Source organism: Barbatula barbatula, assembly GCF_947034865.1.
Source record: "Barbatula barbatula genome assembly, chromosome: 25".
Taxonomy (NCBI): Eukaryota; Metazoa; Chordata; class Actinopteri; order Cypriniformes; family Nemacheilidae; genus Barbatula; species Barbatula barbatula.
The window spans coordinates 11,236,124-11,252,255 of record NC_136788.1 but is presented as its reverse complement, the minus strand read 5'-3'; the positions used below and the strand labels follow the sequence as shown (position 1 = coordinate 11,252,255).

The 16,132-nt window shown below is 38.9% G+C and overlaps 2 protein-coding genes across 5 annotated transcripts in view; one reads left to right on the top strand and one right to left on the bottom strand.

The window, feature by feature from the left end:
- The window catches only part of poc1b (POC1 centriolar protein B), a 25,826-nt gene extending 15,104 nt beyond the window's left edge, over window positions 1–10,722 (bottom strand). Inside the window, exons 1-11 of one of the 4 annotated variants that reach the window (XM_079449882.1) lie at window positions 10,633–10,720; window positions 10,191–10,333; window positions 9,664–9,748; window positions 9,420–9,591; window positions 9,162–9,341; window positions 8,929–9,036; window positions 8,321–8,436; window positions 8,041–8,174; window positions 7,847–7,915; window positions 7,624–7,776; window positions 7,415–7,492 (exon numbers count right to left, since the gene is read on the bottom strand). In XM_079449882.1, coding sequence (XP_079306008.1) covers window positions 7,415–7,492; window positions 7,624–7,776; window positions 7,847–7,915; window positions 8,041–8,174; window positions 8,321–8,436; window positions 8,929–9,036; window positions 9,162–9,341; window positions 9,420–9,591; window positions 9,664–9,748; window positions 10,191–10,205 — 1,110 coding nt within the window. In that variant the 5' untranslated portion in view covers window positions 10,206–10,333; window positions 10,633–10,720. Of the gene's footprint in view, window positions 1–7,414; window positions 7,493–7,623; window positions 7,777–7,846; window positions 7,916–8,040; window positions 8,175–8,320; window positions 8,437–8,928; window positions 9,037–9,161; window positions 9,342–9,419; window positions 9,592–9,663; window positions 9,749–10,190; window positions 10,334–10,460 lie in introns of all 4 variants that reach the window. The other 3 variants (XM_079449881.1, XM_079449880.1, XM_079449883.1) reach the window with 3 other exon arrangements.
- On the top strand, window positions 10,656–16,132 carry cep41 (centrosomal protein 41). The gene is made up of 11 exons (XM_079449884.1): window positions 10,656–10,905; window positions 11,355–11,418; window positions 11,510–11,557; window positions 12,262–12,323; window positions 12,975–13,041; window positions 13,141–13,288; window positions 13,599–13,768; window positions 13,857–13,924; window positions 14,072–14,186; window positions 14,278–14,493; window positions 14,675–16,132. Exons 1-11 carry the CDS (start codon window positions 10,873–10,875, stop codon window positions 14,803–14,805), a joined length of 1,122 nt encoding a protein of 373 aa, XP_079306010.1. The 5' UTR covers window positions 10,656–10,872; the 3' UTR covers window positions 14,806–16,132.

Below are 16,132 nucleotides of genomic sequence, written 5' to 3'. Positions count from 1 at the left end.
GGCAGTGCTATCTGGGGTGGCTGCAGTTGGTCAGATCTAGATTCAAGCAACGTTACAGTACTGTATGTGCACAGGAATGAGGTCAGCTGACTACCTGAATATATGACCAGGTTATTCCATCAATGGATTTTTTTTCTTAATTTCACAGGCATATTTCAAGATGACAATGCCAAGATTCATCGGCAGGGCTGAACGTTTGCACATAGCACTGGTGCTACAGAGGCTTAAAGTTTTGTAGCACAGTCCAAATAGTTGTAGCACAAGTATAAAAAGAGCAGTCCCATATATAATTAATATTCAGTTTAACATAAAAAAAGACTAAGACACAAACAAAACACAGAATCCCTTACTGTACATACAACAAAATTAGATTCACATTAATGTTATATCTTTACATTCGCTTATTTAATCAGTGTTATTCCTTTACATTACGGCTTGCTATGAACGATTTGGACAACAAAAGAAGTCAGAAGTTTACAGACATCGGAAACCAATCTATTCACACAAATATGGAAACAAGAGAATCACTGTGTGGGATTTAACTGAAGTTAAACCCATTGCTACACAAATGCTGGATAATCTGCTTTCGAACTCTATATTGCCAAATCGACTGCAAAGTAGCTGTGGGAAACTGCAAAGACAATGAGTTCTTCTAGTGCTTCTTCTAAATGTGACCTAGCCGGACAAGAGGAATGTTACCATATAACCACAACTAAACACTCGAATTTCCCCTTCCAAAAAATGTAATCTTTAAAAGTTTGTGTATCCTGTACAGTTAAATCAACATGAAAACTGCCACTTTTGTATAAAGTCTCTATATAATTGTTGCTTCTATTAAAGCGGAAACAGAAAAACACTTCCGCATAATGCATTTCAAGCCGTTAAAGGGGTTAAGAGGTGACGTGTACACAGACATTAAGGCACTTTCAGATAAGAACTGCAATGACCTCAATCTCCTGACACTGCATATTTGCAGAGTGTTGGAGATAGATGCGAACAGCGCTGTTGGCGCAGTCGACTGCTCTCGTTCGCACGAGGAGGCCCTGTGAGGAATGTGGAGCTTTACGGTTAAGTGCACTTTAGCTGGGCCTTGCCTCCATTCAAAGTTCCTGTCAAAGCCCCCATTCTCGGTTCAGCCCAAAGACCTGCCTTCATCTTCAAGGGAGTGGGTTCGAGAGAACAGGATGAGTAATGCTAATACATTTCCCAGAGGCAAGGAAGAATGCGGCGCCTTGCGCAGGGTTAAGCTCGTAAAGGCCGGACAGGTCGGCAGAAAGGCGCCTGATAGCCCTCGCGTGGATGGTGGGGCTAAGGCGGGGGGACGTGCAGCATTGGACGTGGGGGAATGGAGGTTCAAAGGGCCACAGACATTCCCCGTGCGTTTCATTGTGAGCTGTTGAAGGCAGCTGACGCCAAACAGGCAACAGTGGTGCTGTCAGCGTGCGTGTGGTGTTTGTGTTAGGGAAAAGAAAATGGGGTCGGAAGTGGTGGCGTGATGGTGGGAGGGCCACAGTTTGAGTCTTTGGAAAAAAAGATTGAGGAGCAAGGAATAATAACTAAAGGGATAAATCTTGAAGTTAACAGCCAAAAGGATTTTTATACACATTCCTCTCAAACTCCAAAAAAGCGCTTTTAAACTTAAGAGACAAATAGCATCATAAAATCAGTCTAAGTCTCTAGGCAGTGAAATATTAGCTCATCTTGCTTGACAGCTGTCACCATTTATTTTGAGAAAGTGATACAGGTTTTGAAACACTAGAAGATTAGGAAAAACTTAAATTTTGAGAAATGTATTATTTTAAAAGTGGTGACTATCATGGAGACTGAAGTGAGATGGGAAAAAGAGAGCAATGGCGCAGTAACCGAAATGAATAACTTCCTAACAGGTGGGCCGGGGGGATGCAACTGACCCTCTAACCCTAACCAGCATTGAATTTCAGCTGTACCTCCTGAGCCCATGACCCTCATGTACTTTAGCTTCAGAGGAAGTACATTTGTTTTATTACTTTGTTCTCTTTAAATACTCAAGCCAATAAACATGTTTACATTCTTTTTGTTAAGCTAAGACTGTAATTTTCCCAAAAATCCAACCCAAACGTACCTCTTCAAAAACTAAAAATAAATCGTTGATAAAACCAATTCTTAAGAGTACACGTGGGTTGATTTTGTTTAGTTCAAAGTTGTTTTTCAACTTTAAAAAGGGGTAGTTTTTTCCGTGAGTAAAAAGCTGTTTTCATAGCTCATCCTACGCAGTTCAAAGAGGCCATTCCACCCTGCGTTCGCACTACGATAAAAATAACTCGCACAGGTGAAGAGGAAAGCGACAGAAAAATGGAGCATCAAAAGCGAGAGAAATAAATCACGACCGGTGCATGCTGCACCTCTCTTTGAAAGCGCCGGGTCATGGAGAACAGACCCTGTGTTATTAATTGGCATATGTTTTCAGATATTCTGCAAAGGTCGTAACTATGCGGTTAAAAAACATGTACACAAACAAACACTTTACTGAATGAAAGGGCTCTTAACAGGAATTTAAAAAGATCAAATAGGTTTGTCAATTGCAGCGAACAACAGATTAAATGTGTTTCAGCATTCTTTTCCATGTCTGGAAAGCTCATTTAAAGCTCAAGAGTTTCATTTTTGTTTTAAGTGGAATTAAATGGAATTAAACAAAATGTGTGGCACAGCTCTTCTCTGCAAAAAATTATATTTGATGTTTTATTCATGTCTATATCACAATTGGTACAGGAGGAGTTACATGTCAAAGTTTAATAGAGTTAGGAATTTGAACAAGCCCCAAATCCAAAAAATTATTAGCAAAACTAATAGCCATCCACTATCAATAATAGTAATAGCCATTCAATAACTGGATATTTTTAACATCACTAAAGGTGGTATGTATGAGTTTCTTCTGCAAGAAGATAGTTGTTTGCTAGTAACCAAACAACTTTATCTCCATTGACTTCCATTGGGTGGACACAAAACCACATTTCTTAAAATATCTTCTTTAGTGCTCCACAGAACAAAGAGCCCTATATAGATTTTGATTGACATGAAGGTGAATAAACAGTGACAGAATTTTATTTGCTGTGCATCTACATACAAAATTACAAATATGCGCAGGGAAAAGAAATGTGAATCGGGCTTAAAAAATTCCTTCCCCAGATAGCACAGGTACATCAGATGTCTGCTAAAGATCTGGAGAACTGGAAAATATCTGCTTTGTAAAAACATCTGCTCAACATCTTAAGAGCTGTTGTACCTCCATTCTAAATCATACTCATCTTCTGGAGGTCTATATGACATCTGACAGCAGACGTCTCAGAGATGTAGGGCAGATGAGCAAACAGCATCTGCCAGATGTCTTGCTGATGAAAATGCAGATATCAAATAGACATCTGCCAGATGAACGTGTGCTATCAGGGTCTATTAACATTTATTCACAGAGAAAAAAAAAACAATGATGCTAAAACTTTGCTCCACCCATTAAGCCACAGAAAAACAATATGATCTAAAACCCAAACTACAGTGCTGAATAAAAAACAGCACAGTTAATACAGTCCGAGAAAACGTTACCTGCAACACTCCAGGCGCACTATTTTTAGAATTAATGTCAACTAACTGTCAGCGTATTTTAAGCTATGCCCCTCCGAGCCATTGTATACCCTTGAGAACGCTCATAGATATGGAGAAAATTTCAGGTTGGAAAAGAAAAACAGACCCTGAGCCAGATTCTGATAAGGTCCTTTCAACTCTCCTCAACGTGACGGTGCTTTATTTTGACAGGTACTTGAGATGAGGTCTGGACTGTTTGGGAACCATCTGCTTTAATGAAGGAAGTGAGATCACCCATTAAGTTAAAGTGCTTGTGACTCAACGGATGGAACGGCTCTATTCTAAGAGACGGGTCAATAGCCTTCCGTGGAAGGCGGAAAACTGAGGAGCCACGAGATAAAATGCAGACAAATGGGAAGCGAGATAAAAGGCAAGGGAAAAGAGAGACAGAAATCAGTGTGTTTAAAGGTGGATTGAGAAAGGAAGATATACTGACACGCTCTGTTCTAGAGGTTGAATATAAAAGCGGATGTGCCGAGCTCTGGGTGTGTCCTGTGCTGAATAAGTTTTGAACCCGTCTTGGTTCCTGCGTGCAAGCGCCCGTTTGTCCGGCGTATCATAAAGCGATGTGGAGACATGGAGTTTGGTTGTGTGCTGACGACTGACGTCATCAGATCCTGCCGGAGGTTTATGGGACAGTCCAGCAAATTATGGGATGGACAATACGCCACATAGACTTTACATTTTGTCTCAGGACATAGTTTAACAAAATAATGGTTGCAATAACACAACACAATGGCTGTTAATAAATATTTTCAACCTTTCGCATTTTGTCATATGATAATTGTAGGTGGTAGGTTTCATCCAAATTGTACAAAGTAAAAACTGTAACAAATTCTTTTTTTACTTAATAAAAACTTAAGGGACAGTTTACCCAAAAATGAAAATTCATCATTTATTCACCCTCAGGTTTTTCCAAACCTGTACACATTTCTTTGTTCTGATGATCACAGAAAAAGATATTTGGAAGACTTCCAGTAACCAAACAGATCTCACCCCCCATTTACTGCCATAGTAGGGAAGATAAATTCAATGGGGGATAAGATCTGCTTGGTTCCTGGAGTTCTTCCAAATATCTGCCTTGGTTACAAACCTGTAAAAATCTCTTTGTTCTGCGAAACACAAATTGTAACAATTTTCATTTTGGGGTAAAATGTCCTTTTAAAGCTTTCACTAGTCTGTTGTCGTCAGCAGACAAAGCAAACCCCTTAAAGGGATAATTTACCATCAAAATGAAAAAAAGTGTCAATTTATTCCACAGCGTGTCATTCAAAACAGGTAGTGACTCTTTCTTCTGTGGAACACAAAAACCATATTGAAAAAGGTGGTTTTAGGTCCATACAATGGAAGTCCAATGTTGTTTGGTTATCAACATTCTTCAAAATATCTTCTTTTGACTTCTGCGAAAGAAAGAAAGTCATACAGGTTTGGACTGACATCGGAGTGAGTCAAGGATGAAATAATTATAATTTCTTTAAACTATCCCTTTAAAGTTCTTTTAAAAAACAGCCTGAATCTCCTCCCTGTTGATATCTGCGTTTCATCTATTCAGCACGACAATTCACTCTCTCTCCCTGTAAGGCTATCTTTCTCAAAGCTCTCCCAGTGGAAAGTAAACCTTCCTCTGGGCTATTCTATCTTTAGCGATTAACTTCCGTCATGTCAAGTCTTGTCACTGGAGCCGCTGGCAGGCCTTCAAGCTGGTATCCACACCTCGTAGCCACCCAATCTCCTGCTCTTTACCACATAGGAAGAGGCTCTTTGACTGCTTCCTGTCTGTCACCACTACAAGCAACCTTCAGCAACATAACACCAGGTAGCGCGCATACATTTACAGACCCTCGAACAAGTACACACACATACAGTTACAGCATCCTACAAATAAGTATGCCAAGCAGCAACAATTTCACATTATAGAGATGGCAATAGAGAGGCAAAAGTTTCAGACTGATGTTTAATTGAGTTCTGTGATGCAATGTTTACAGAGTTTGGTTCATCTGTTCTGTGGTTCTTTTGATGCCATTCAGATGGTTCATGCATGGGAGCATTCCGATCTAATGCACCAGAGTCAATAACAACAGAAATACTGCGGACTCCCAACCATTGAAGACTGTCACTGCACACACGCACACGCGCAAGCTGAACTGAATCCAAAGAGTCAGTCAGGAGGAAGTGATGGCAGGAAGCATCACACAAAAAGGCGCCGCGGGTCATACTTCTCTCTGCCTTCCACATCCTCATGTCTCTCTCCCACGCACGCAAGGCAGAATGAGGAAATTCTACCCCGAGGGACTGATATCGTAGGGTTTCCTCATCAATGTGCACTGACAGGTCAAATCCAAGAGGGCAGCCTAGATCTGACTGAACCCACCTTGAAAATGTGTATAAATGTTGTATTCATGTATCTAAGGTAAAAGCTTCACTAACAAACTGAACAATTGGAACAGAGAGGGATGAGAATAGAAAGATCTCACGCAAAGTCATAGTGTGGAAGAGTCTATTATTAGTCTATGGCTCCAGTGGCAAAGCGAGGTCACATCTGAGCCTAGTTTTGGGCACGTGCGTGCATGGGTCTGGTGTGTTTTAGCATTCGCGCCCGGGCTGCTCCACACAGCCAGGGCCGTTGTAAAATGAGAAAAAAGAGAGAGGAAGAGAGAGCCAGAAAAAGAGACTTCCTGTAAACACGCGAGGCACCCAGTCAGTTGCGTGCAGTCTCGCAGCATTTCCTCAATCTGCCTGTGAAGGAGAAAGCGCAGCGGTTTGCACGGAAGCAACAAGACATTCCCGTGATTTGGATCACAGCGAGGCACAGTAAATAAGAAAGGCTTGGAGAGTTGCCTGCCACAGCTATCACAGGCGATCCTATCATGAATTTATAAAACATGTAGATAGAGAAAATTGCTGTTTTTATTGTCGGCCTAACTGGCATGATAGTCCGTTATAAGTCTGAGACCATATGATTCTGTAGTTTTATAATTAAAATAACTGTGACAACATTTTTTATTTAGGAATTTCATTTTATGATTTCTAAGTATATGGTGTGTTCCTCTTTTGCATACAAACTGGGCCATACCTTTGTGAAAACCTGATATTGGTGATATCAGGATGATATAATGATATGCTTAATATTAACTAAATAACTTAATGAGAATGTTTTAAAGCGCATCATTAGTCAACGGTAGCAAACTCAGCTTTTCTTAGAATTTGTTAATTGCAAACTTGTGCTTTATGAATATATATAAATAGTTTAGATTATAAATGTATAAAAAATTGTGCAATCTTTCTCGTTTTTAAGAGTCTTTCAAAATATTTTGTTGAACGTTGATTACGTTCAGGTTTAAATGAAGAATTTTTTATATACCCACTCTATATTAAAACATAAACAATTTGAAAAGACCCAACCATAAACATTTCTGTTAAAAGAAAATTTTTCAAACAAAGCCGTGACTATTTAAGGAAATTATTGTAACAAAAATTGTAACAAGAACAATTGCTGGTCTATGCTTCCCCCTTGTGGTGGAACTTATAAAAACTCCCACATCATGTCCAGCCTCTGAAACACCTAAATGCAGGCAAACACTTTTACCATACTGTTCCTGCATTTAATAGCCATCACTACAAACTTCACGCCCTCAAAGATCAACCTGACCATGATGAAAGATTCAACCTAAGGCATCACTCAAAAGAAAAACATACCGTGCTTGTTTGTACATGGGCAACACATAACACACCGAAGACAGAAAACACATTCACGCCATTTGACCCCTTTAAAGATTTCAACTGAAAGATTATATCTTACCAATGTGGAGTAGAGAACTCGTCCCACCTCAACTACCTGAGGGTCACCAGACTGTGTATCAGCAACAATGGGATTAATCTGAAAACAAAGTGCGTTTACATCTCACAATCTTGAGGATTTATATCACTCTGTATTGATCTCTGATGAGAATTTGAAAAGGCTTGAGAAAACATAGGTATTGTAATGCCAATGCATTAGCTTGCGCTGACCTCTATTGTGCCGTTCTGAGCCTGGTGTTGGTGTGACGATCGAGGGTAGATGTCCGTCAGGTGTGGAGGTGGATCTGGAGTGACCCGTTTGCTGTGCCTGCTTAACAAATCTCTGTAGTTCAGTGAATCAAAGTTGGTCTTCCACATCAGGACCTGAAACCCAAACCATGCGCATGAGTGACATTATCCTGATGGTTATGAGATTGTAAAACATCACAAATACCTGCGAGTCAGCACCTCCTGAAGCAAAGAGATCGCCCTCTCGAGAAAATGCTACAGTCAATACTGGACCCTGAAAGCAAAAAAGCTAGTAAGGCTTTTACACTTAGGACCGGCTATTAACAACAGGTGTATGTGCTTAGCCCATAAACACTTATTTTTTTTATGTACGGATTTTTCTACAAAAAAAAGCGACACCTTGTGGCCATGAAGCGTGTAGATGAGCCTTCCTTCCAACAGGTCCAAGATCTTTACTGTCCTGTCACTGGAAGCACTGATCAGATAGTTTCCCGATGGGTGGAAGGAAAAATTGTTGATGCCGGCACTATGAACTGCAAAGTAAGGTTATACGTGAATGCAAGAGTTTAAACAATCCATTAAAAAAACTGAAATAGTTCCCTTAAAAAGTCGTCGTGACTCAATTCAAATCAAATCACAATGTTAGAAATACAAAACCCTCTTGTTCTCATTCCATTACCTTTGTAGTGCTGTATTAACTTGTTTGTACGAATATCCCAGATTTTTAATGTGCTGTCCGCGTCTGATGATGCTATGCAGGTGCCACTGGCATTAAAATCCACAAAAGTCGCTGACCTAAAAAGTTAACAACAGTGCAAACCTGAAGAGGACCCTAAGTTTTCATTTATTTTAGATCAAACTTGTAAACATTTAAAGGGATAGTTCACCCAAAAAATTTAATTCTGTCACAAATTATTTTCCCTTAAGTTGTTCCAAACCTGTATAAAGTTCTTTCTTTGGTTGAACACAGAGAAAGTAATCAGGAAGAATTTAAGCAACTGAGATTTCTGGGGCACCGTTGACTATAATAGTAGAAACAATTGCATAACTTTATTGTTCTGTTAAACACAAAATTAAATATTTTGAAGATTTTAGGAAAACAAACAGTTTTTGGACATTTTGGAGAAATCTCTGTTGATTACGTTCTTCCAAATATCTTATTTTGTCAACAGAACAAAGACATTTATATAGGTTTGGAACGGTCAAGTAATTCATGACAGACTTTTCATTTTCAGGTGAACTATCCCTTTAATGCAGAAGGACCAACAATGCTACACTAATTCTCACCCAACATAATCTGTGAAAATGTTGATACATTGATGTGCAGCTGTATCCCAAAGGCGAACAGTCCTGTCATCACCGCACGATGCAATAAGACGGCCATCTGGTGAAAATCTGACCGGGACAGACACATGAATGAAAAACATCACTTTGTCAAATATATTTTGGGGCAAAACTTTGCAAACCATCCTGCTTTTACAATTGCTTTGAACAGAAAGATCACACACATATTCTCTTACCTCGCACAGCGCACCCAGTTTGTGTGTCGGTTGAGAGAATAGAGAAATTTCCTTCTTTCAACACCCCATATTTTCACAGTCTTATCGTCCGAGGCAGTGACCAGCCTTTGGCCATCACTGGAGAAATGAACGCTTCGAACGCTCGCCGTGTGAGCTTTAAATACAGTTGACTCTCCTTTTCTGTAAAGCATAGAAACGAAAAACATTATGCCTTAAAGACTGGACTTTGAAGCAGAATTATTATCAGTTGCTACTCACATGCCAGGTGTCCACAGCCGAACTGTCTGATCTCTGGATGATGATGCCACTATAGAACCTCCAGGAGAAAAATGAACCCCTGTAATAATGTCTGTGTGCCCCACAAACCTGAACGCTCTGGATTTAGGTGTGAGGTTCCAAATCATCACGTTCTTGTCAAAGGACCCAGTCGCTGAAAGAGAATTATGTGGTTAAGGTGAGATGTCCTTGGGCCAAGAAGATGAGAAAATAAGAGGCGACATACCCAGCTGTTTATTATTGGGACTGAAGTCAGCACAGGTCACAACATCTTTATGGCCTTTAAAATTTCTCTCAAGGGTTGGATCCTCCTGTAAGGTAAGAAAGAAAAATTGCATGAAAAGTTCCAGTTTATTTGGGATCACCAACACTTGAAAGCTTTCAATTCGTTTTACATTTAGTCATTTAGCAGACGCTTTTATCCAAAGCGACTTACAATTCCAGTGATAGAATCTGATACAAAGGTAAGGATAAGAATCACATTCACTAACCATGGGACAATAAAGTACTTTACAGTTAACATTCAATCGCTGTTACCATCTCCAAAAACACACCGTTTTTATTACCATTTTGTTTAAGTAAGGTTTACATATCTTAAATCATCATAATAATCTCACTCAGAAAGCAAATTATTTCATAATAAACACGTGATAGCTACATACACACGACTTTGTCACAAAGCTCTAGCGAAAAATAGTTAGCTAAAACATAAAAACATACATATGCACTTTACTGTTTACACTGTGTACTTACCATTACAGAAGCCATTATTTAAGTAAAATTTATTAAAATCTTGCATTTGAAACTATTTGTTCTCGGTGTTAAAAGTAAACCAGTGAAACGCCTTCATGTTGAGCGACTTCCCGTGTCTCAAACCAGCCGCTGTTTTTCCAGACCTGAACAATCACACCCGGAATCATCGATTCAACAACAGATGTGCGTATATTCAAAATATTTATTAAACTAATGCATTCACATTACGACTGATTTTTATCTATGTACATTAACAAATCAGACATTTACATGAAATGATAATTCACTCAATGGAACTTGTTTGATCTCAAATTGAAACTTAGCGCCCGTGCAGTGAATATCTTATAGCCTAGTCAAATATTATAAGCAAAGCTTTACATTTATAAATAAAACGTGTAAAACTAGAGCTGCAGAAGCATTTAATACGTAAACGCGGCCTAACCGGCTTCTTCCGCCACTCCAAAGGTGCAACAGGTGGGCTAAACCAGCGTCGGACGTGAAGTCGTTGCTTAGCGACAACCCCAAACGGTAAAATCCCAGGACGCAACATTGACGTCGGATATACAGCGTCGCTGATTGGATAAACAAATCAACGGACCAATCACCGAAAGCGTTGCTCGAGAACGCGACGCTTTGAGATTTGATTTTTGGAAGCTAACGTTAGCCGCCGTGCTGCTGAAAGATGTCTTTAAAGCGGGGTATTGGCGATTCAGAGGTTAGTGTTTTCATTTTTGGCAACATGTAACGTTTAAGGTTGAGGTTTACATTTACATTATAAGGTGGGTCAAGGGATATTTGTAAACGGGGAGATGCGGTTTAAAGGGAATCTGACACCGGCGACGTTGCTACGTTGCCATCAACTAACGTTACCTGTCCGAACATCAACACGAGTTGAATCATGATGCTGTCATGTTGTATACAACCATATATAATCAATTTACACATCAACCTATAGGTGTTATAATAGCGATCGCCATTGCCTCTTTAAAATTCGAAATGTTTCTTATTTGCAGTGACGTTATCAGACATCATGCATTTTTGGTGCACAAAACAGAGAAAAGACTACATTTATTTTCATTCACACCACTTGCACATGACGTTCGGTTTTTTTATCTCAGTGTTTTGCTTGTCAAATCGTCATTCTGTTTCATTCATTTTCTTTAGTACTTGAAGAAAAGGATTCCACAAAACCCAAGATTTCAACATGTAAAAACACGACTTGATACAGGTTTCCCTTTTTTGTGAACTTAGTTAGCATTTTATAAAGCCATTGTGTATAGCTGAAATTTGCGTCGATTAATCCAGTTTATTTGCTTTAGGCTGCAGCCTGACAAAATATATGGAGAGACTGGAGGAGGCACGAAAAAGTAAGAAATCCATCATTACATATTTAGTACATAAAACATTAGCTGTGCAAATGTGTAACCGCATTTAATGATTTACTTCACTGTTGCTTTTGGATACAGACTTTCTCGGACCTCTAAGATCTGTTTTGTTTTGTCTTTAAGTACACTTATTGTGCACAGAAGATTCCTTGTCCTATTGATATTTACTCCGTCTGATAAGGAGAGAAAGTCGGCTTTGTCCACTTGGGTCATCTTGTTACAAGTTCTTTCTGATTTCTCAGGGATAAGTGGTCCTTGTTCTTTTGGGGGTACGTGAAAAGAAGATGTGATTCTACTGTAATTCCTCTGTAAATCTTGTCCATGGTGGTACTGTGATACCTTACCTCTTCTAGCCGAGTCACTTGGCATCCTGCATTGGGTTTGGTAGTGAGGCTGGACTTGAAGTTCTTGCCAATGATATAAAAAGTTGTTAGGGGAGTTTACCTCAGTCTGTAACAGAATTAGCCTTGTTGAACACACAGATAGGTTTAATCAGAATGGAGTTTGATATTTTGGGAGTTAGTATCAACAATGACTGTCTAAATGATGATAACATGAGAAATGGAGATGTTCAGGATCCAGGTGAGAGATTTACAGAGACTTCTAAAATGCAGCAGAGTTGTTTTTTTAATATTTTTGAACTTAATGTGTAGTTCATCTGAGTTGATTGATATGTATTTTTTCAGACTACAGATATAGGAAGGATGAGCTTTTTAAAAGGTTGAAAGTCACTACTTTTGCACAGCTGGTAAGTGAAGAATGAATGATGAGTGTTTACTTTGCTATTTGTACATTTTTACTAGACTTGGGAAATGGTATAGAAATATAAACTACAAGTAAAATACATTTTATCTTTAAGTATATGCTTAAATGAATGCAAAATAATTTTTTTAGACAAACAAACGATTGAGCCTACTCTATATGCAAATTTCTACACCAAACTAATTTTTTAGTGTATACATCATTTAAGGTTAAAAAATGTCCTCTTTGCTGTCTGATGCTGGAACATAAGGTTCCAAAGCAATTTTACTGACTGGTATGCCCACCTAGCTTGCCTAAACATTTGTCCGGTCTTAGTCAAATCATACCACAAACTGATGTAGATTTGTGGGGGTGTAGTTACACAAGGCGTTTCAGGCAGGTCTGAGTGAGCATTCGCTTTTAGATAGAATGCATCTTTTGTTCCAACACTTTAATGTTTGCAATTGTACGTGTCTTATACATGCATGAGCAACTTATAACACACCATATACACAGAAAAACACATATTCGTGCCATATGATCACTTTAAAATAAACGTCTAATATTCCTATACCTTTCATATTTATAACTACTATTAATCTACAATTTGTGCCCAACCTTTTTACTTGTACTGTATTTTCACTTTTTGTCTCTTCAGGTACTCCAAGTTGCTTCAGTGTCGGATCAAAATGACAACATAAAAGATGAAATAGCAAGATCAGATGGTACACTTTCATTTCTTTTCAAGTTGCTTTTATTATTTCTCTTTCCCATATACATGTTGAAACAATTCTGGTATTTTTGTTGTTTAATTTGTTTTGTAGATGATGTTTCAATTTTTTCGGAGTCACCATCATCCGACCATCTCTCAGATCGGACAAACGGCTCCCCCCAGTCTACGATTGTTCCCCCGCTGATTCCTTACAACGAAGCTGGCGATGCTGGTTTTTCTCCTAGATCTACTCTTCAAAGGTAGTCACATTAAAGAATCTCTTTAATTCATCCAGCGAAACCAGATAATCATTCTATGCATCTAACTGATCCTCCTCTTCTAACATTTCCTCTATTGTACGTCCACAAGTGCTGTCATTGGCCAGGCTACTTTCTCATGGCCCCAAGCTCGAATAGCTCAATGTAGGGAGCAGAGTGATGCAATTGGACTCCTTCCGCAGAGACCCTGTTGGGAAAATAACAATGACATATTCTTGCACTCGCTTGTAACAGTGAGCACACCTGATTGTCCTTGTTCGGTGTAACCCAAATTCTCTGGCTTTATTTATAGTGTCATCAGTGGCGTGGGAGAAATGGATCTTGACAGGAAAGCGCAAAAGACCGCTCGATTATCTCCAGTGTCTACTTCCAATATCACAGAGTCCCCGTACCCTGACTGTCCATATCTTTTGCTGGATGTGCGGGACAGAGACGAGTATGACCAGTGCCATATTATAAGTGGTAGGAAACATACATGGATGGACAAAAATTTTTTTGTTTAAAGAATAAGAGGAAATGAATGACGAGATTTTGTCGGTTTTACCCGCAGCATATTGTTATCCCATTGCAACTTTATCAAGGACAATGAACCCATACACTAAAGAAGTGCTTGAATACGTATCCTTTTGTTGTGATTTAATGCAATTTAAATGTGATGAAGAATTTGTTTGTTATTGTTTATTCTGGAAATTGTGGAAACTGTGGCGAACACAGTAACACTGTGTGGTGGAAGAAATGTCATATTTCACTTTAACAACAATGTAGAAAAATGCTTCAGGAAAGATCATAATCATATACGATGAGGATGAAAGAATTGCGAGCCAAGCAGCCACCACCATGTGCGAAAGAGGCTTCGAGAACCTCTTCATGCTTTCAGGGGGTGAGTCTTTGTTCCTGCTGTTTCTGGTCATTTGGGATGGTTGTGTGTTGAAATAACATTTATTGATGTTCTTCTCACTTTTCTCAACAAGGGTTAAAGGTTGTTGCTCAGAAGTTCCCCGAAGGAATGACAACCGGCTCCATTCCTATCTCCTGTCTGCCGTCACCGTCCGGGCCTGGAGGTCGCAAACGATCGGTGCCGCAGCAGACACCACAACCAGCAGAGAAAAAGTGGCGGTTCAACTCCGAGGACTTCAGCAGAATCGAGCATCACCTGGAGGAGGTGTTCATACCTAGTGGGCCCAGCAGTGAGTCACATTTCAAATTGATTGAAATTAAGTGTCTGTATTCTATGTAGTATCCACTACTCACCAATAGATGGTGACAAGTGTACAGTTGTAAACACAGCTGCATTTGTAAGCCTTGTAACTGGCATACCTGGAATATTTTGGGTGAACTGTCCCTTTTAATTCTTTCATTTCATTTTAGGTCGCCTCAGCAGCAGAATGTCCACTAACAGCGCTCGCTCTAAAGCATCTAGTGTTCGGAGCAGTCGACAAGGTTCATCCATAGTGGGTTCAGAGAGTGCTCGTTCACAGAGCAGTCGACCTTGGAAATAAGTCAATACTGAAATATCCTTTTGAGTCTAATGCAAATAAAGCTTTGTTTTATTTTAACATAATTTTTGTACACACTTTTGATGAACATTCCACAATCACTCTCTTTGTTTTTACTGGTATTTGATGCAACACGATTGAATTCTCACCGGCACTTTTTTTCTTTATTTGCTTTCTTCACACTTGAGCCTTGCACTGCAGAATCTAGATTATTTCTCTTTTTGTCATTTATTGCTGTAAATGTTTTTTCTGTTTCGTGCCATCAAGAATATTTGTTTTCTATTATGATGGTATATGGCGTCTTGAATATGAATGATTGACTATCTTAACGCATATACAGTATAGGGTCCTTGTATGCTACACGGATGATGTCTTACTATGCTTAGTGGTGATCATCTTACTTTGCTGTTGATGTGCTATGCTAGTATGTTTGCACGGAGCATGGTGGTTTAGCTATGCTGCAGTGCTTTAGATTTCAGATGTGATGTTTTGATGCCTTAACATGAGCCTTTTGTTTGTTTGGTGCTTTTTAGTTTGAATTAGTTTGATGCTTTTAAAGCAACGGAGAACGATTCGACTCATTTTTATTAAAGGGATAGTTCACCCAAAAATTCTGTTATGAATTACCCTCAAGTTGTTCCAAACCTGAATAAATGTCTTTGTTCTGATGAACACAAAGGAAGATATTTGGAACAATGTTAGCAACTGAGATTTCTGGGGCGCCATTGACTACCAAAGTAGAAAGATTTATTGTATTATTATAGTTTATTTGTTCTGTGGAATACAAAACAAAATATTTTAAGAATTGAGGAAAACAAACAGTTCTGGGGCACCTTTGACTACCATTTCAATGGTGTCCCAGAAATCTCAGTTGCAAACCTCTAAATATCTTTCTATGTGTTCAACAGAACAAAAATATATACTGCTTCGGAACAACTGGAGGTTTAATAATTCATGACATTTTTGGGTGAACTATCACTTCAAATGAGATGTATCTCTAAGTGCAGCTCACAATCAACTAAACTGTGATTTTAAATATTATAAAATATACTCATGGGAATTAAGACATGTTGCTGTGTATGATATTTTGCTTGGCTTTTTGAAAAGCTTAATGAAGAAACTTTACATGCATTTACCAGAACTGATGCCAGAATGTGTTCTTACAAAATGTCCAGTGCTTATTGACAGTTTTCCTAGTTCTTTTACAAACTTTGTTTTATTGACCAATGAAGAATTTTATTTAATCTATGATGACTTCCTGCTGGTTATTTTGTATTATACGTCTGAATAAAGAATGTGGTGATGATGACAGAATTAAAGTTTTTGGGCG